The 21,008-nt window shown below is 36.6% G+C and overlaps 1 protein-coding gene across 1 annotated transcript in view; it reads right to left on the bottom strand.

The window, feature by feature from the left end:
- kcnn1b (potassium intermediate/small conductance calcium-activated channel, subfamily N, member 1b) overlaps positions 1–21,008 on the bottom strand; it is a 34,003-nt gene that overhangs the window by 11,287 nt on the left and 1,708 nt on the right. The window contains exons 2-4 of the mRNA XM_077222828.1: positions 8,539–8,991; positions 3,225–3,320; positions 2,110–2,528 (exon numbers count right to left, since the gene is read on the bottom strand). Coding sequence (XP_077078943.1) covers positions 2,110–2,528; positions 3,225–3,320; positions 8,539–8,991 — 968 coding nt within the window. The remainder of the gene's footprint in view (positions 1–2,109; positions 2,529–3,224; positions 3,321–8,538; positions 8,992–21,008) is intronic.

Genomic DNA, 21,008 nt, shown 5'->3' with positions numbered 1-21,008 from the left:
TGTGGGAAACATTTTTTTGAAAATGGAATTGTACTCAGGATGCACACAACTTATCCACAGAATGCTATTAAATAATAAAACTTTGTGGAAATGGTGAGAAAAAAAAGTATCCTGGCTGTGATGCATTCATGTGAGCTTTTAGACATTGTTAGTGAATAGTGTGTCTATATTCAAGAAGTGAAAAGTGCCCATAGTTGAAGAAAACCCATATATACACAATGGACTATTGTTGTGGTGCAGTGCAGTGAAGAAATATCAGATGATGTAGCAGATATAGTCTAATGGGTAAGAAGTGGGCGCAGAACCTGGCTAAAGGGCTCAGGATGACCTGATTAGCATAGCTGTGCTGCTCTCTCTATGTTTATGGGTCATGACAACATACTGGATCTTTACACTTCCCCACGGTCTAGGTCAAGATGGTATCTTGGTAAGAATAGCACTTTAGAGCACCAGAAAAGGTCAAATATCTGACAGCGCTTTAAGAAAAGAACAGGCTGCCATGAGCATGATGACCACCATGTTGAAACATGGTGTCAGCTGCGTGAAAATCCCAAAATCCAAAGAATTACTCAAAAATGTAATTACCTAACACTAAGACCCCTCTACTACAAAGGCTATAAGATGCCCGACCATTTATAGGAAAAAACAAATGAATCTGAATTTGGAAAAGAAAAGAATTTGGGATTTCCAGGATGCCAGCAAATTGCCGTTTTGCCAGTAAAGCTCATCAAGAGAGATGAGCAGAAGCTAAGAGCCAAGTAATAGTTTTTCCTTGCAGATCACAGACTCACTTTGGACCCCTATCCAGCAGCAGCCATGTGGGAGAAACATAGAACAAAACACGCGTGAACAATGAAACACGCACACATTCGCTTGCCACTGACATCATATCACATTTTATAAAGGCAACAACATAGGGTCTTGACCAACTGCATTTGATGGGGGAAAAAAATACATAAATAGTTTAAGAAATCATTCACTCAAAAATAAAAATTCTGTCGTTCCTGTTATTTCAAACCCATAAATGACTTTCTTTTGTGGAAGCATATCCTGGCCACTCTTTACTATATAATAAGAAGTGAATGGGGACTTAAAAAGGGTTTTCTTTAAAGGGATAGTTCACCCCAAAATGAAAATTCCCCCATCGTTAACTCACCCTCATGTCGTTCCAAACCCATAAGACTTTCATTCATCTTTAGAACACAGATTAAACTTTTTGATTAAATCTGAGAGCTTTCTGTCCCTCCATTGACAGCTACGCAACTGACATTTTGACACTTCAAAAAGTTCATAAAGAGATCGTAAAACTTATCCATATGAATTGAGCGATTAAGTCCAAATCGAGTTGGAATGAACCACTCTATTCACAAGGAGTAGTTTTATCTCTTTATTAACTTTTTGAAGCATTAAAGTGGTAGTTGCGTAGCTATCAATTGAGGAACAGAAATTGCTCAGATTCCATTAAAAATATCTTCATTTGTATTCCGAAGATGAATGAAAGTCTTACGGTTTAGAACAACATGAGGGTGAGTAAAATGTTGACAGATTTTTTTTTTTTTGTGTGAACTAACCCTTTAAAATGACAAACAAACCAACATAAAATACCATACAAGCAATCAATATGACTAATGTGCCATATTTCAGTACTTCTGAACCAATTTGATAGCTTTGAGTGAAGAAAAGACAGAAATTTAAGACGTTGTTCCCTTACTTCTATTAAACTCTGAAATGGACAACAAAAGCCGTATGGACAACAAAAACAGTATATCAGCATCGTTGGCTTCAGGTTATAATTTCGATCTGTTCATCGCACAAATTATTGCATGACTCCAAAAGACATGGAAAATAGTGCATGAGTCAAATTGAAAACTTTTATGGTGCTTGTTTTTTCATTTTGATGCTTGACAGCCCCAGTCCCCATTCACTTACATTATATGGAAATTTTTTATTTTTTTTATTCACATTTTGTGCTCCATTGACAAAAGAAAATGATACAGGTTTGGAACAACATGAGGGCTGCGTGAGGGTATATTCCTTTACAGGTACAGTATTCCTTTTCCTATTCCAGGTACAAACAGTGTTTCTTAAGAAATCAAAGGTTTATCTCACCTCTCACAGACATGCACTGTCCAGGCAGCAATGATCCATGATGATATGCTGAAAACCAGCAGGACTGTGCCTGGGCAGATAGTCATCAAAGTCTTCATGACAAAGCGTGTGTTAAAGTTGATCTTATTGAGGGCTCCGATACTGCGTGACGAGGCGTCCGTAAAGAGCTTACTGTGCAGGAGCATGACTCGGCCAATCAGATACAGCCGCAGGAACATGGGGATGGAGAGGATGATGTCCACGTCTGCATCCGCCACAGACGGTAGGTAGGTGTAGGCCAGGCGGGCGGTCCATGTGAAGACGTACTGACCTGGAATAGGGTGGATGGCACACACCAGCAGCTCCAAAACGATGAAGAAGATACGCTCGTATGTCATAGCTATCCGCCAGTCATCTGCTCCATTGTCCACCATGAAGAGCTAAACGTTAGACAGAGACATGTTTTTAAAGAATGAACAGATTCTCTGAACAGGAATGCAAAAAATATTACATTTTTGCCTTATTTTCCTTTAAAATATGCCAACATTTTTAGAACAATACCTGAGAGTATTGTGTGTGTGTGTGTTCAGTAATTAACAAATGTTTAGATATTATTCAATAGATTATAAATATTTTGTATAAATGTACCATAATCTATTAAAGTCTTATATAATAATACATAAATGATATAAAAACATTCTTTGTGATTTTAGTATTATGACTATAATATGGATTTTTCTTCTCTTTTGTTTCAATCAGGAATAAAGGTTTTCAATTGTTCATCCATTCTGTAATTTGACCATCATCTGATGTTCCAAGTCATTAAATAATGCCCATCAACCAACTGATTGACAGGCCTGTATTGAATTACATCTCCTATTAGCCATAAGACCCACTTGTAATACCATCATTAATCAAAATCAGTGTCTTCTCTTTAAAACCCTTTTAATGGATAGGTAAAATGGCACAGACACTGAATGCAGATTTCAGGAATTACAAAAGCCAGGGCAAGTTTTCATTCTGCTGCTACTATAACCCATTAGGAATTGGCATAAGGGTTTCCTCTGCAAACTTTTAGGCCCCTGTCTAAGTCTCTACTCTAGTTTATGGCTTCCAAGGCTGAGTCGCCTACTTACCTGAATCTCTCGTGCGTGGTACATAATGATCAGACAGAGCAGAATTACAGTGGAGAGGCTAATAAGGCATTTCAGTGCAAATGAATATGAGGATTCCTGCCGAGAAAGAGGGAAAAAAACAACAACATTAGTTTACATTTTTTATATTCATATTGCTGATCTTTGTGTGTGTGTCATACTGAGAAAACATATGCCTTTAATGCACTTTATGTTTTACTTTAATGTTGCCCACAAGAGCAAATGTATTCACGAGGGATAGACAAACACAATTTCTTGACAGCTACAGTATAGTGTGCACAAGTCTTGAACATGTGCTATATGCAAAATACAGCAAGTTTGTGGAATTTCAACTGTAGGATTCATTATTTTTCTATTTCTGATGCATGAAAGCTCACTGTTTTTAAGTCTTAAAACCCAGGAAGAATTAGCATTTTTGAGCCATAGATTCCTTTGAGAATGGAATTTTTAGAATACCACTACTTACAATAATTGAAGAGTACATTAAGGTCTGTGGCTAATATTACTTGTTGTTCTAACAGAAATTACATACAGTCCCACTTTAAAAGTAAATGTCAAACAGTTTTCCACCCAATGTTGCAAAGAAGCTGTCACATAAAGACTTCAACAGTTTTGCTGATTTGTCCAGCAAGTAAACTTAGACTTGTGGAAGTTGTAGTTTATGTACACAATACAACTTATGCTTTGAAAGTACTTTTACTCATAAATCGAAAACTGCTATTCTAAATAATTCCCCAGTGGAACAAATATGGCAAATTAGCATTCCAGGTTCAGGACACAAATGCACATCATTAGTGAATATTTTAATATATATAAAACCAGAGAACAGAGGACCAGCTTAGAATGCACACTGGTATCAGATGTTCTTTCAGCCTGGTTCGGAGATTTTAGTATAATACTGTTCAAACGTTTGGGGTCAGTAATATTTTTTAAAAATGTTTTTATAAGGGGTTTCTTATGTTCAGTAAGACTGCATTTAATCAAAAATACTGTAAAAACAGTAATATTGTGAAATATTGAAATTTAAAATAACTGTTTTCTAAATAAAACTATTTAAAAATGTAATTTATTCCTATGATGCAAAGCTGTTTTTTCAGCATCATTACTCCAGTCTTTATTATTAATGTTGAGAACAGTTGCACTGCTTAAAATGTTTCTGTAAACTATGTAAAAAACAAAACAAAATCAGGATTCTTTGATGTATAAAAAGTTCAAAAACACAATTTATTTTGAATAGATATCTTTTGTAACATTATAAATGTCTGCACTGCCACTTTTGATCAATTTATGCATCCTTGCTGAATGAAAGTATTAATTCCTATTCTAAAAAAAATAATAAAAAAAATAATAATAATAACTAAAACATACAGACCCCAAACTTTGTACGGCAGTAATACATATCAAATCTCCCAAACAGGCTGAAAACATCTTAAACCCCCTGCATTCTAACTTAGTGTTCCAATCTGGTCGGTTGTCTGGGTATAGACTGATTTAAGTATAGATAAGTTTTAAGTTGATCCGTCTAGGAGCTCCACATAGATATATACACTAGATTTTGCCTTGGCTACAGCAGTTCGTTGGAACGAATGCATCAATAGAGCTCCAATCGTGGAACAGGGGAGCCCCTCCTCTTTAATGCATCAGCGTCAATGTAGGAAAAGGTCTAACGGAAATAAAATCACCATAAATCGTCATGAATGCAATTTTATAGTTTTTTTGGTTCGTTCCAACGGTCAGACATGTATTTATCATTGAGTCCAGAGAAATTTTTAAAAAATTATAAAATTTCACATTCTTGTTCGATTTTGTTCGTGTGAACATCCATACGCAGCACAAAAGTCTGGCATCATCCATGAATTCGAAGTACGGGCGGAGATAGCAGCGTTACCTAGCTACTTCCTATGACAAGACCCCTGTTCCAAGATGGCGGCGGTTTTGACGCATGCTTAGAACCCCAAGGCGACATCTAGTGTATATATCTATGGGAGCTCCAGGCCAACTAGACCATCTAAAACCAGCTTGTTGATTTTTTTCCCAGCACGGAAATATAGCATGCGTTCATATAATTCCAACAGATGTAGCCAACACTGATTTTACTGCACAAAGCACACCCATAAGTTCAATATAGTGTTTTTTCACACACAATTGTGAGTAGAAAGGAACTACCAACAATCATCTATTTCTGTCTCTCAATCTAAGCTCTTGTTCTTTCTCTCAGGGTGACTATCCTCATTATGAGATCAGTGCAATTGGAGCTCATTAAACCTTTCTGACTCTGCTGATACACTGGAACATGCTGTGCTGGCTACGGCATTGAACTATGCATTAGGGGAAGGTAAAAAAAAGAAAAAAGAAAGCTCCCCCCAGGGATTGTCTAACTAACTACAGAGCCAGCCATTCACTTAGGGCAAAAGAATCTGCAAAAAGATTTACCATAGCACCATGTGAGAATGACACACCTTGTAGGTGACTATTTTAATGGTTTCCTGTAACGGCCGTACCTGAGTTGAGTTCGGCCGGAAGAATGACCTCTGACCCGACCGGAAGCCAGTGATTGTAGTTAATAAAAGATATAAATATGGATTTTTTTCTTACAAAAATACATCACTTCACTATACAGAACGGCTTTATTAACACCCTGGAGCTGTGTGGAGTACTTTTATGATGGATGGATGAGCTTTTTGGAGCTTCAAAAACTTAGGCTATATTCATTCCCATTATAAAGCTTGGAAGAGCCAGGGTTTTTTTTTTATATAACTCAGATTTAGTTTGACTGAAAAAATAGAGTCATAAACACCTAGGATGGCTTGAGGGTGAGTAAATTATGGGATCATTTTCATTTTTGGGTGAACTAACCCTTTAAATGTCTTCAGTGATAATATACAATCATCATACTTTCTTTCAAAAATAGCATTTTTGAATGTCTCAGGAGAACAACTCAAATTAAAGATCTCTTGCTCTTACTATAGCTGAGCCCATTGAGCTCCCTTAAATAATTAAGTAAGGATATAATTAAGCCAAATTAGCTCATTCTGCCCCTTTTGTATAAAAGCTAAACCTTGGAGTGAAAGTGTGCAAAAGCTTATATGAACAATTACATGATGTAATGTTCAAGAACGTGTTATGAAGATTTAATTGATTGATTGATGCTCTTTGATGCCTCTAACCATTAACCAAGTTTACACAAAGTACTATAGCAGATGTCAATGATGAATGCATCCTTTAGTGTTATTAAATGATCATAAATAGATAAATCCCAGACTCCAATATGCTGGAGCATTTAATTACATGGTATGAATAAAAGTAGTAAGGATTAAAAAAAGTTGTATAAAGCTGATCTTGCAGAGGTCAACATGCAATATCTTGTGATACATCACTGCCCTCCTAAAAAAGACTGTCTTACACAAGCATGAATTTTAATGGTGGTTCAGGTTTATGCTGTTGAGCGCTGGTCTAACTTGTGGATCAGCCATTCTCTTTATAAGAAAAAATCTCTTTACTGATTAACCAGAATGATTTTACTGGTGAAGCAGGTTGAACAGGAAAGTCATGCTAATTGAGTTACTGTAGTTAAGAAGTCTGTTTTCAAACCAAATAAATTATTAAAACTCAGTCAAATCAATATTTTGTGTAGTTACTGTAATTAATTTTGCCATCCAGTATTGTGGACTCGCTCTCTCTTGTTTCGTACAAACACAGCTGCTGCCATTTCGTGACTATTGTTTTGTAAACTGTTGGATTATAAGATACAAGCAGGTACGATTTTAAAACAGTTTGATCGGAAATGAATATCTCTTATCTCCATAATTATTTATGTGGCAAAATGCAGCGTAATAAGTGGTATGACTGTACATACCGCATCTCTTAAATGTCCATCTAGTTTGAACTTGCTGCGCTCCAACTGGTTTCTGGTTGTTGAATGTTAGTGGTTACATTATAGCAGTAAATGTGATGAACTACAATTGTGGTCACCCTGCTGAAGAAACCATCTTTTACCAGGCGGTTAATATGGTTTGATGGTTTGTTTGCTATTTTTAGGCTTTGGGGATTTTTTTTTTTACTTTTTTGCTGGCCAGGCAGGGAGACCAGCTTAAACCTGCAAACTAACTTATGAACCAGTTGGCTAAAGGTTAGTCCGACTTTAGCATCATTTGCTTGCCACTTGGTTTGATCATTCATTCATCTAACGCAATGAAATTCAGACAATTTCAGAGTGACTTAAAGGGCTAGTTCACCCTATGAAAAAGAAGTCATCATTCATCACTCACCCTGTTGTTCAAATGCCATATGCACTTCTGTTTCTTCAGACCCCAAAAGGAGGATTAAAAAAAAATGTCCATATAGATGGCAGTGAATAGCAACCAGCATCCTTTTTGAAAAAGGCGCAAAAGTGTCACAGAATGATCCCATGTGACACGGCCTGTATAGTCCAAGTGTTCTGGGGGTATATGATAGTGTTTGGTGAGAAACAAACCGAAATTGTAGGTATTATTTAACGAAATTGCAGTTGGGCTTCTCTGAAGCTCCACGCAATTCACTCCATCTTGCCCAGAAAAAGCACTCAAGTTATCAAGAAATCAGATTAAGAAAAACACAACAGAAAATACAACCCATGTAGGCCAACCTTCTTCTCTGAAGTGAATATATCCGTTGTTGTGTTTGTCGAAACAAGAAGTTATCGCATTCGCATCTGTCAACTGTCATTCTGACTGTCATAAGACAAACAGAGTTCCAGTCCGGTGATATTTGACTCAGTGTACAATAAAGTGTACAATACACAGGTACTTTTTTAGGGATTTCTAGATGTTATGTCGTGTTTTAGTCATTCTTGATTTCCCTCAACTGGAGTGAATTGCAGTGCTAATAGAGTCTCATGAACGTGCACTGCACGTCGTGCAGCCATGCACAGAAGACCAACGGCCAAGGTCAAGGATTTTGTTAAATAATACATTAAATTACGTTTTTCACCAAACACTATCGTACACTCCCAGAACAAATTCGGAATATAAGGAATGTGTCGCCTGGGATCATTCTGTAAAACTTTTGTGACTTTTTTTAAAAAGCTTTAAAAAGCTGTTCAACTGTCATTATATGGACGAGAACAAGCGTGAATTTTTTGTTTTAATTCTCCTTTTGTGGCCCATAAAAAAAAGAAGGGCAAACAGCAATGAAAAGACAGCAGGGTGTGTAATTTATGACTTAATTTTCATTTTAGGATGAGCTATCCCTTTAAGTGTACAAAAACTCTTTGAAGCAACTCAAAACCTCAGAATATCCATGTCTGAGGAACCTTTACCTTTGTATAAACTCCCCAAGAGAGTTCAGTCTCCGTCACCATGACAACAATCCCAAACATTCCAAAAATCAGGGCGTAGTCGCTAAGGCGCTTGCGTTTCTCGAACAGCACCCTCCGGTGCCCGAGTTTATAGCCAATGTCCTTGTTCTTCTTATGTGGAGTGCTGCAGGGTCTTTGCCTCACAAGGTTCTCGCTGGACTGCTTACTAGGGTCTTCCCCGTTCCCTTTTGAGACCACCACCTCCAGGCCGGAAGAGTGCAGGGTCTGCAAAGGCTGTGTCTCAGAGTCCAGCTCTGCCAGGTTCCTCCGGGATGCCCCCAGACTGCCGAGTGGTCTGACTATGCCCCCATTGTACTTGCAGCTGTTCATGGCTATCTGAGGATACTGTGGGCCGCCGTGGGACAGGGAAGGCCCCGATCCAGCATGGCTCAGCCTGCTGGCATCCGCATTCACCTGCCAGAAACAAGAAGATGTTTTATAGATTTTATCATTGTCTTTTGTGTCCAGGATCTTGTGTACTGGCTGAGAGAGAGCACTGCCAATTCACAACAATGTCTGATTTAATGGATATTTCTTTAGAAAATTACATTATAAATGCCAGCATCTACAGGGTTCACAATGCATGTGGGAGGAGGGTCGTCTACTGACCGTGACTACTGAAAAAGCTTTCGGTCAGGTCATTTACTTTAAAAAATAAATAACAGGTTAATTGGTATGTAAAGCAGGCTAAAATAAAGAAAAACTGAAACTTGTACAGTAAAAACACTCTGAAATTTTCCACAACAAAAAACAGCTAATGGCCAATATATACTACTGGTCAAAAGTTTGGTGTCAGTATTAAGAAAGAAAGAAATACTGTTATTCCACAAGGACTGCATTAGAAAGTTCAAAATAACAGACTTTTTCTTTAATAGAAATCTTTGATCAATTTATGTAACACAGTGTATCACGTTTTCCACAAAAATATTAAGCAGCACAACTGTTTTCAACATTGATAATAATAAGAAATGTTTCTTGAGCACCAAATCAGCATATTAGAATGATTTCTGAAGGATCATGTGACACTGAAGACTAGAGTAATGATGCTGAAAATCACAGAAATTAATTCTATTCATACAGAAAACGGATATTTGTAATTGCAATAATATTTAACAATATTAATGTTTTTACTGTACTGTACTGTACTGTACTGTTTTTACTGTACAAGTATATGCAGCCTTGGTGAGAAAAAGTGAATTCTTTGAAAAACATTTAAAAAAAATACTTTTGAATGACTTAATTATGAGAATACAAATTAGTTAAAGACAAACTCAAACGTTGAAAACTTATTTTACATAGTATTTACTCTAAATGAAAACAAAAAAACAACAGAAATTGTTTACAGTGCATAGTCAAAGCTGTCACTATGAACTGAACAAAGTGAGACAAACACTTCTTTTAACTGACCGAGTGGCCAAATATCATCCAATATACTGGTCTATCACTAGTATTTAGCAACTAGCAGTTCTTCCAGTCCCAGTAAAATAGTATTAAAGAAAGTAGGACCAATTCCATAGTCAATCATAGCAGAGGGTATTTACATACAGTAAGTCTAACATGTAAAGTAGAAAAAAAAATTGGCTTCTAAAATTCCCAGGAGCCGTTCACACAGATATTGTTTTTGTATTCGACTGTGCTACTACTTCTCAATTGTTTTTCATTGTAAACGTGCTACACGGCCATGTTTGACAGCTGTACTCGCGTCTCGGTTCTTTTGCAGTGTTTTGTGCATGACGTGGCGTTCTCAAAACACAGACATCATGTTAAAATAAGTTAAACTTAAAAAAAGAAAGCCTTTTTAGACCCTGTGGGTTTTTTTCACTCCACTGACCAACAGTGTTGGGCAGTAACGCGTTACTAGTAACGCATTACTGTAACGCAGTTACTTTTGACAGTAACTCATACTGTAACGCATTACTTTTTAAATAAATTAACTCCGTTACCATATGGTGCATTGTCCGTTACTTTTTTAAATTAATTAATTTTGGCTGAAGTGTAGCCTACAGCCTAACCTGTTTGCAGCAGCGACGCATTGTAGGATTGGTGGTTGGTTTGCTTGCCACCCGTCCCTTAAAATACGGAATTGTCCCGTATTTACAAGTAAAATGATGCGTCCGGTATCAAATCAATAAGGGAAGCGATTTGTCCCGTATTTTACATAAGGCCCTCACATAGCATAGTTGGATAAAAACTATACTATAGCAAATAGCCTATAAAGAAATCAATTTCACAATAATGTTACATTATGATTAGAATCAAATGAATTTTGTCCATTCTCTAAGCTTAGAAAATGCACATTTATACGGGCTGAATTTTATAGGCCTAAAATATTGTTTAGTAATTCTGTGAATTACACTGCACAAACCAAAGTAATACTACCCACCGGATGAAGAAGGTTGGCTCTCAGTCTCCACAGAACTAAATATTTATTTTATTTTATTTTATTTTTTGTGTTCGCATTTATGTGGAAGAAACAATGTTACGGACGTGACAGTTCTCCATACGTGAGCGCTCTGAAAGCGGCACTAAAATATGCTTTAAAACTTTCACAGAGACATCAAACAGAAAGCACAAAACCTTTCTTTAAAGTGAATTTCGTTTTGTATTAATTGTATCTTAATTTTAATCAATGTTTCATCAACCAATTGCCTGGATTTAATAAATAAGAAGTAAATATAGCAGACGATAGATTAATCACGAAACGGAGGCGCCAGCGCGTGAACTGGAGCTCGTCTCACAAATGAACCGAAGCTCGGCGTATAAGGGAACCTACAAGCCTCACAGACATGTCTACTTTTAAACAGAACAATTCAAAACGAAAGCAAACAGACTACAGACTGCTCTCTGCTTATGTAATCCGTATGAAATGTGCATTTTTCTCTGGCGCGTTCACTACTGCAAAGATCGCGAGTCACCATAGCGAGTCACCACAGAAATCCTTGTGATATATTCACTTTGTGCTGGTCTGACTTAAATAAAATAGTGTTTAAAAATTACTTTCTGTTTAAGTCATTTTTGTGTTTGTGTAGAGTAATCCATAACGCATAAAAGAACATTAATGGGAACATTAAAGAATGTTTTTTTTTAAAGTAACTAAAAAGTTACTTTTAACAGTAATGCATTACTTTTTGGTGTAAGTAATCAACAAAGTAATTGAGTTACTTTTTGAATGAAGTAACTAGTAACTGTAACTAGTTACTATATCTTAGTATCTTAGTTACTATATCTTTTTGCTGTTAAAAACGTGTTCTGTGTGAATGGCCCCTAAAGGCCCGTTCACACCAAGTACGACAACTACAAAGATAAAAATAAAGATATAGTTCTAAAAATCGTTCTCAATATTAAAGAATAGCAGACTCCACACCACAGATATACCTATAACAGCACAGAGAAACGATATTGTTGGATTTACTTTCAGAGCGATTTTATCCAGCTTATGAACGATAAAAAAAAAATACATAGTTATCGTTCTTGGTGTGAACGAGTCTTAAGGGACTTTCTTAATTTGTCAAGAAAACTGTTTGGTGTTTTGGTATTCAACGTCAGCAGAGTATAACAGACCAGGGCGGCACGATATTGAGAAAAACTGATATTGTGATATTTTGATTTCCAGCAATATATATTGCGATATGAAAACAATTTCACCAGATGATTTGAATAGCTCTATTATATTAACATTGGTGACAAACAGCTGAGGGTATGAGGCTACTGTCACTTTAAGACTGAATGCACAGATCCAATATAATGATAAGCATCCGTTTTCTTTCTCAATTGTTTACAACACATAACCGACCATGTTTACGATGGATACTTGCTGAGACGGACATTTTGACTTAATTTTGCGTGTCCATTCAAGCTAAAAAATAAGAGACAGGGAACTGAATTCGGTGTTCACGTTCCAGTCTTTTCACGCTTGATGTTCAAGCTGGCAGGACTTAAAAACAGATGCAAATGATACATTTTCACTCTATGATGGTTAAATTTTGCAATTAATCTGCAAATAACATGCGTTTCAATCCGGGGGAGCAGCCGGCCCGTACATATCACGGATCAACTACGATCCCTATGCAGATGCGCACATCGCAATATCAATGCTAAAACGATATATTGTGCAGCCCTAAAACAGACCAGGTTTAGCTTACTAGTTTGGTGCATGAAAAATCAACATTATCAGTGCACCTCAGGGAATAATTGTGAAATGATGCCAATAATAATAATAATAAAAAAATGTAAAGCTGTAACATTAAAAGGGGAAAAATGGGACCATGCAAATAGTTTTTTAAATTGTTCAGAAATTAATTATATTAGACCAATAAATGTGGCAAAATACTTGCGATAATGCCTATGAAGATCATACAAAAAAAGCTTGTTCACAATAATCTCACATTATTAAATTATTTCTGAATTGAATTTTTATTCTACTGTTCTAAATTTCGTGGCAATAAGGATCAGTTTCTGTTATCTAGCTACTACTGCTGCTGGGCTGACACAATGCCAACTCATTTGCAGAGACCTACTTCTGTAATGTCATTTTCTGATAGGCAGCTCACAACGTAGACCCACATTCGAACCGAATAGAGAGATGCCAATGGATTACAAATAAGACTAATGACAGCTTCTTTAAAAAAAAATCTCAAATAACATATACATATCTAACATACACAATTACCACTCCTGATTAGGCATAGTTAACCAAAGCTAGTTGTGGCACCACCTGGAAACCAGTTCCTGTCGCAAACCTGATTTTGCTGGTTTACCTGAACCTTCTTAAAGATCATGTTGAGTCCACGACCAAAGCTTGAACCTTCATCCTCCTCAGCATAACTGACAGTTTCGCTGTTTTTACATTAAAAATTCTGTTCATCCATGTTACTGCACTAGGCTGTCTATCTATATCTATGCAGGAATTAGCACTGCTACTACTAATGATAAGCTGAGCTTAGAAATAATACAATTCAGTACTAGAAAAACAAGCATTTAGGACCCCCAAGTAAATTTACATCAAGGCCCCTCATGCGAGACGGTTCTCATGCAGTCTTTCACAAGGCTTTCTGCTCAAATGGCAACAGAGAATATTAAATCTGTACAGCTTTTTGTTTGTCTCACTTTTTATGTTTTATGTCTCACATTTTATTGTGGGAAGTTCTCCAAAAATACAGTCTTGCTTAAACTTAGCCACTAGGCCTAGGTTAAGACTGTTTATTAAGAAATAGTTTGACCAACCAGCAGTTAGATAAGAGGTAATCAGTCTTACTTTTTCAGTTCAAATTTAGACTTTTTATGTAACTGAAATTTCGGACCAGTCTTGAAAAAATTGCAATCAAATTTCATTGTTACTTGTTGTTTCTTTGTATCAATGTACTAGCCATTTCTGAGTGAAATTTATTTCTACAAGATTTTTTTGCAGTGTACGACCTATAAAAAACATAAAAATAACATACAATCTAAACCTAATTGTAACAAAACCCAACCCCTAAATCAAATCATCATTGTAATAGGAAATAATTTTCATAATTTTATCATACAATGTCAAGGCATACAAATTATTACGCATTTTTAATGAGAGTGTGATGGAAAAATAAAGCTTGCAGAAGCATGAAACTCTAAGGACAGAAAGGACACTTACTGTAGGCATACATACACATACACAGAGAATTTCTCAGTCAACAGATGTCTCTGAAATACTGTAGGCGATAGAGAAAAAAATAGCTTATCTTGTCCTTGTGCTGCTTATGTGAACCTATAGTCCCGTGGCCCAGTAGTGCACAACACAACGAAATTTAAAAAGTAAACATAAGTTCACAACACAACGAAATTATGCCACAACACAACGAAATAAAGCCACAACACAACGAAATAAAGCCGCAACACAACGAAATAAAGCCGCAACAAAACAGAAATGCTCCCGACAACTAGAGGGCTCTCAGAACGCGTAAAGTTAGTTTTCCTTGCCATTATTATACAGATTCGGCAATCTTAAAGGTGCTCTAAGCGATGTCACACGTTTTTTAGGCCAAAACATTTTTTGTCACATAGTACAGCAAACATCTCCTCACTATCCGCTAGCTGCCTGTCCCCTGAACACACTGTAAAAAAACGCGGTCTCTGCAGACACCCCAGGCTCCACAAACGGCAACAAAAACAAACTGGGCTAACCCGCACGACGAAACATAACAAACTGTTCCAGCCAATAACCGACAAGAAGGATTTGGGAGTGGGGTTTGGGGGGTTAGTGCGCGGATGAGGAGGAGGGAGGGTCTAGCTAGCCTCCGTTTTGTTTGACAATACTTTTTGAAGTCACCCCACATCGCTTAGAGCACCTTTAAGATATCAATACCAGGTTTAGTTTTAACAGTAAGTAACCATTGTATATCGACATTTATTAATTCAAAATCACCTACGTGCATTATAGCTGCATATTTATACTCTAGAATGTTTTGACGCGCTACCACGCCGCATGATCCGGAACGTCTGCCAATTCCACCAAGTGGTTAAAACTTATAATTTGTATTAATTAAAATGACTTTTAACATTCAAAAACAGACATGTTTAAAATCCAAAGCTTGATTGTATTGGACTTACATGTAACTTTTTTCCAATACCTACCTTCATCTTACAGTAAACAATTATTTTTAGGAAACAAAATTTCTGTTTTTTATTTTCCTTTGATTATGTTTTAAATGTTGTAGTATGTTCCTAGTAACCAAACTGACTTACTTACAGGTGATTACTGGTTTTTATTTTTAATTATCAAATTATATTATAATAAATGATATGTTTTAACCACTTGGTGGAATTGCCAGATGTTCCGTTGGGGATCATGTGCTGTGGAAACGGGTCAAAGCATTCTTGAGTATAAATACGAAGTTATAATTCATGTAGGGGATTTTGAAGTAATGATTTTATGTAGATGTTAAAACTAATCCTGGTATTGATATGCCAGCTCTATTGAACAATGGCAAGGAAAACTAACTTTACCGCGCTCCGAGAGCCCTCTGGTGGTTTCAGTTGTGTTGCGGCTTTATTTCGTAGTGTTGTGGCTTTATTTCATTGTGTTGTGGCTATTTCCATTGTGTTGTACATTTTTCTTTCTGTTGGGGCTTAATTTCCTTCTGTCGTGGCTTAATTTCGTTGTGTTGTGAACTTATGATTGCTTTTTAAATGTTGTTGTGTTGTGCACTACTGGGCCACCGTACTATAGTACTTCAAATACAATGGAGGAGTAATAGACATAATAAAACAGACCCAGAACTTATTTCCAACAAGCAGTAACTATCTCTCTGATGAAAAGGCTCCAGGGATCAATTGCAATACATAGCTTCTGTCAAAACGTCCACTCTTTCCAAGGCCAACATGGTCTGCCACTTGCCAAATGAGCGCTTTTTTTCTATCAATGTCCACAGAGAGCAAGCAGTCAATTGTGTTATTAGTCTTTTATCCTGTAAATGTTAAAAGGTACAATAAACTTAAATATGTTCCGGAAAGATAAAGTTGAATATTAATCAGAGGATTTTAGTTATGGGTAAATTAAATATAAACTTTGTCTCGGATCCTTGAGACTATTGCTGACGTACAGTAAGAGTATAAAGCTAGAAAGTGAATGCAATTTATATACTGTTTCATGGTTTGGGGTCAGTAAGATTATTTTTTCTTTGAATGAAGACACTTGTGCTCACCAAAACATTTATTTGATCAAAAACAAATGTTACAAATGTAATATTTTCTAAAATGTAATTTATTCCTGTGATGGTAAAGCTGAATTTTCAACATCATTACTCCAGTCTTCAGTGTCACATGATCCTTCAGAAATCATTCTAATATGCTGATTTGCTGCTCAAGAAACATTTCTTATTATTACCAATGTTAAAAACAGTTGTGCTGCTTCAAAGTTTTGTGGAAAACAGTTATATTTCCCCCCCCAGTATTCACTGATGAATAGAAAGTTAAAAAGAACATTTATTTGAAATAAAAAAAAATTTGGAACAATGAATAAAAGGTAAAACTTTAGTTTAGGGTCCAATTCTCACTATTAACTAGTTGATTATTAACATGCATATTACTAGGATATTGGCTGTTTATTAGTACTTCTAAAGCACATATTAATGCCTTATTCTGCATGACCATCTACATCCCTTAATCCTGCCCCATACATAAACTTAACAACCTTACTAAGAGTTTGTTGAGGCAAGGCCAGTCGTAGTGAGAATTGGACCCTAATCTAAAGTGTGACCAGATTTCATGCATTCTTGCTTTAAATAAAAGTATGTTTGAATTGTACTGCAGCCTAAGGCTGTGTATTTTAAACATGCTATATTTCTAATCCAATTTCCAAATGAGCTGTTCTATTCACTTTTTTTAAAATATAACCATAAATCCCTGACTTTTCATTGCAGACTTAAATCTCAGTGCAGTTAGTGACATTGATCTCATCTGAAGCTCAGAGGAGGCACATTGATTCCTGCATTTTTAAAGCAAAAGTCTCCATTTGCTCTCCATTTAATCACATTGCTGTCAAGAGAAACAATTGGGATATTGCAGAGATCTCATTTGTGATTTTTCTTTCCAATGGGATGCATCACAATGTAAATTCCAACACAAACGACAGCACAGCTGCTGTAACAACATGACACACAAAGCTAGAAATTCTTTGCATGACCTTGAAAGAGTCAATAAAAACACACAGCTGCACACTCCGGGTACAATTTTGTGCTGATCATATATCAGTCACAAAAAACAACATCTGCACCATCTCAATTTACTAAATTTTGATGCAACAGGCTAAGCATTTACCACATTGCAATGCCGTTTTCATTGTCTCAGCCTCCCAATTTCACAGATTTTCCATATTAACCAATATTCTCTTCTATGCGTGACAAAACTGAAGGGCCCTTAGACTTCACCCTCCCCTGCTCCTTCATTCCCCTCTCTGCAAGCTTTGGTCCGTACAAATCCAATTTAGCAAATCTATTTTGACATTGAATTTGCACTCATTCAGATGTGGCATCAGACTCTCTGTTCCTCAGGTCTTTTTCTGTAATGAAATGTCTGCAGCAGACCTGAGAGCTGATTACAGATCCCACTATTCAAGAATATCTTTTCTAACTGCTCGCCACTATCAAAATGTGATCTTTACAACCAGACATCTTCCCACGTCTCGTGTTGCAAAAATGTGCACCTCATGGCCTCTACGATATAGGAGACAAAATAAGAAATAACAGCAATTGTGATTTTTATGTAGATTGAATCATGATACCCGAAGAAAGCTATCAGTTAGCATCTCAATGCCAGGACCCTCGGTTGGAAAAATGCAATAAGAAATCTGCCATCTTTGCTCATAGGAACCACAGAACTTTTTGAGTCAAGTAAATGAACCGTAAAGACCATGTGACTAAATCACACTAGAGCTGCTAGATGCTGATGGCATCACAAGAACACACCGTCCCAAACACTTCTTCACTAGCAGCTATCCAGAGATGTAATAGGAAAAATAGTGAAATTTATTTTATTATTATTATTAAAGGCACAATATGCAAGATTTTTGGATTAAAATATCCAAAAACTATGTAATATATTTTGTTGACTTGTGTACTTACATTATCCCAAATGTTTCTAACAATGTTCAAATGCTGTGAAATCAGTTATTGTAACCAGTGTTACATCTCGTGTCATTGCGTCACCTGTCAATGATGTCATATCCGCATTACGCTTGGTTTCCGGTTTTACATCCATAGAAACCATGAAAACACCAAAGATGCTTTATTAGACAGGTGAGCAACTGTTTGGATAACTTTACAGAAAATGAATCAATGTTATATAGCTCAACACGCTAAGTCTTATTCGTTTTTTATTTTTTTATTTACCGCGAGTAACATGCTTGTATAAGGTCTCAAAAACAACACTATTTAGGCAAGTGACTAACATAGCATAATCAGAAAGAGCTTTATTTGTAGCAAAAGTAATACAGCATTTTCTCCACCATACAATGTTTTAAAATGAATTGCATTCATCCGGCTTTAACTAATATGATATTCTAATATTGATCTAGCTTACTGCAGTGTGCAACGTGTGTCATACCAGCCACAAGGCAAACGCACAGAGTAACATAACTTTCAACACACATATTTTTTATATTATTTTTCTGACCAAGGAAAACAGCGCTGCGTTACCCCACAATTTTAATTTGTCATATAAAATGGTATCTGAGTAGTAATTGAGTAGGCTGTTTCATTAGTATGAAATAAAATAATGTGAATTTAAGTTATCAAAGGAAGGAGACGAAAGTTAAACGTAACTTTAATCGTAAAATATGAATAAACAACAAAAACAAAAGGAGCGTCAGCGACATACAAGAATAATAAAAAATGTCCCACGCTCTCGGCCCTGCCCTGCTTCATTAGCTCATTCATGAAGTCCCGTCGGATTACTTTCCATCAGCTGTGGAGGTGAAGACGACAACTCCCATGATTCCACGGCAAGCTCATTCACAGCGTCATCAAGCTACGCCTTTGTTATTGTTTTGCGACCTCTAGCGGCTAAACTTTCATACTGTGCCTTAAATTAGATATTATTATTATTATTCTAAACCTTTAGTGTACTCTTAAGGCCAATTCACAATTCACAGACAGACGCAGACAGACAATTCGTCAGGTTTTTTTTGGATCTGCATGCTACCCATCTGCGTTTGTTGGCATCCGTTTAAGCTTTTTCGCCGATTGAACATCAGCTTGCCTGGTCGTGGAATGTATGAGAAGTGACGTTCTGTAATCTGGTGGTTGTCCGTGTTGGTTGCGTCTATCACAACAGTGTGAATTGGCCTTTAAAAATAAAGGTTCCAAAGGGGGGGTTTGACAGTGATTCCATAAAAGAACCATTTTTGTTCCTTAAAGAACCTTTCAGTGAACACTTCTTACAATAACCTTTTTTTTCTTCAGGCCAATTCACACTGGACCAACAAACGCAATCAGGTTTTGTCAGATCAGTGTGTTTCCCCTGTCAGCGTCTGTTGTAGTTGGTCGGCTCTTGTTTTCCTTGTTTGTTGGGTCGTGGAATGTCTGAGAAGTGACGGACTATAAACTGGCCATAGTCCGCATTGGTCAGCGTCCGTCAGTGCGGTGTGAATTGGCCTTTAGTTTGAGAACATTTTAAACATCTAAATAACCTTTTTCCACTATAATCTTTTGTGCAATGGAAAGGTTCCAATGATGTTAAAGGTTCCTCATGGAACCATAGATGCCAATAATGAACCTTTATTTTTAAGTGTGTGTGCAACTCATCCTGCTACAGTGAAACAGATATGAATATGAACGACACTATAAAATCATGCCTATTGCCTAATTCCATTTCTAAGGTAATGGACATTGGACATGTCTTTTGCATGCATGGCTGGTGATAAAACTGTGAGCAAAAAAAATCTTTAGATTTACATTTAAAAGGTACTTAGCAACAACTTGGTGACCACCTAGAAATAACCTAGCAATGCCATTGAAACAAGGAATACTTGGAAAGCTTTCCAGCCAGCTCCATCATGGTAGGTAGTAAAAAATCGATTTTATAATGTTTCACTAGCAAAACAGTTTAGGGCTAAAAAGAAAGCATTTACATCCAAGCAACTGACTTCATAACATCACTTCCGTCCTTTACCAACTGAAATTTAGTGCACTATCACACAAATAACTGCAGAGACTCTCATGGGCTAGAAAACAACAAGAACAAAAACTGCAGAATCAAGAACATTGTATCAAATCAAAGTGTTTGTTGTTGTTGTTGTCATTAGACAACAGAAAACAGGAGAATGACATGTTTTCAAAAATGGATGGATGAATTATTCCGATATAGCAGTGTTTCAACTGGTAGTATCAATAATTCAAACCGATGCCCAAGTATGCCATTAGAACATATTCTTTTATAAATAATCTATACTATCCCAGCAATAGGACTTGAAATAGTTTGACAGAGTAGACAGACACACACACACTTTAGGTATTACAGAGAGAGCCTTTGGCTAGTTTCAGTTCGAATACACAGAGACAAGAGAGCTCAGCCAATTATACTCTCCACAAATTACCCTTGATTAAGCAGCAGAACACCAGCTGCAGAGCAACAACACCCAGAGATTCTCCCTTCTGCCTGCTCGCTCATACTGAACCAGTCATTCCCTCAACATCCACAGCACATCCCAGTGCTTCCACTCAAGAAGAAGCCTAACTGTAAACTCTGCGTAAATATTTACATAATTACAACCCCTCCGTGGAGAGAATTCAGCATGGTTTTCCTAAAAGAGTGATTTGTACAAACAGCTAAAGCTCCAAGGGTTATTTTACTTCCTACCAATGCTGTTTCTGAACTGTGAATTAATACAATTAATTCAATTACAAATTAATCAAATGACAATGGCAGAACAATCACTTTTTTTTAGAACAAGCACAATGCAG

Source organism: Siphateles boraxobius, unplaced genomic scaffold (genome assembly GCF_051911475.1).
Source record: "Siphateles boraxobius isolate OS27281-9 unplaced genomic scaffold, OSU_SipBor_1 9, whole genome shotgun sequence".
NCBI classification, from domain to species: Eukaryota; Metazoa; Chordata; class Actinopteri; order Cypriniformes; family Leuciscidae; genus Siphateles; species Siphateles boraxobius.
This window is presented reverse-complemented; position numbering and strand designations above follow the sequence as displayed.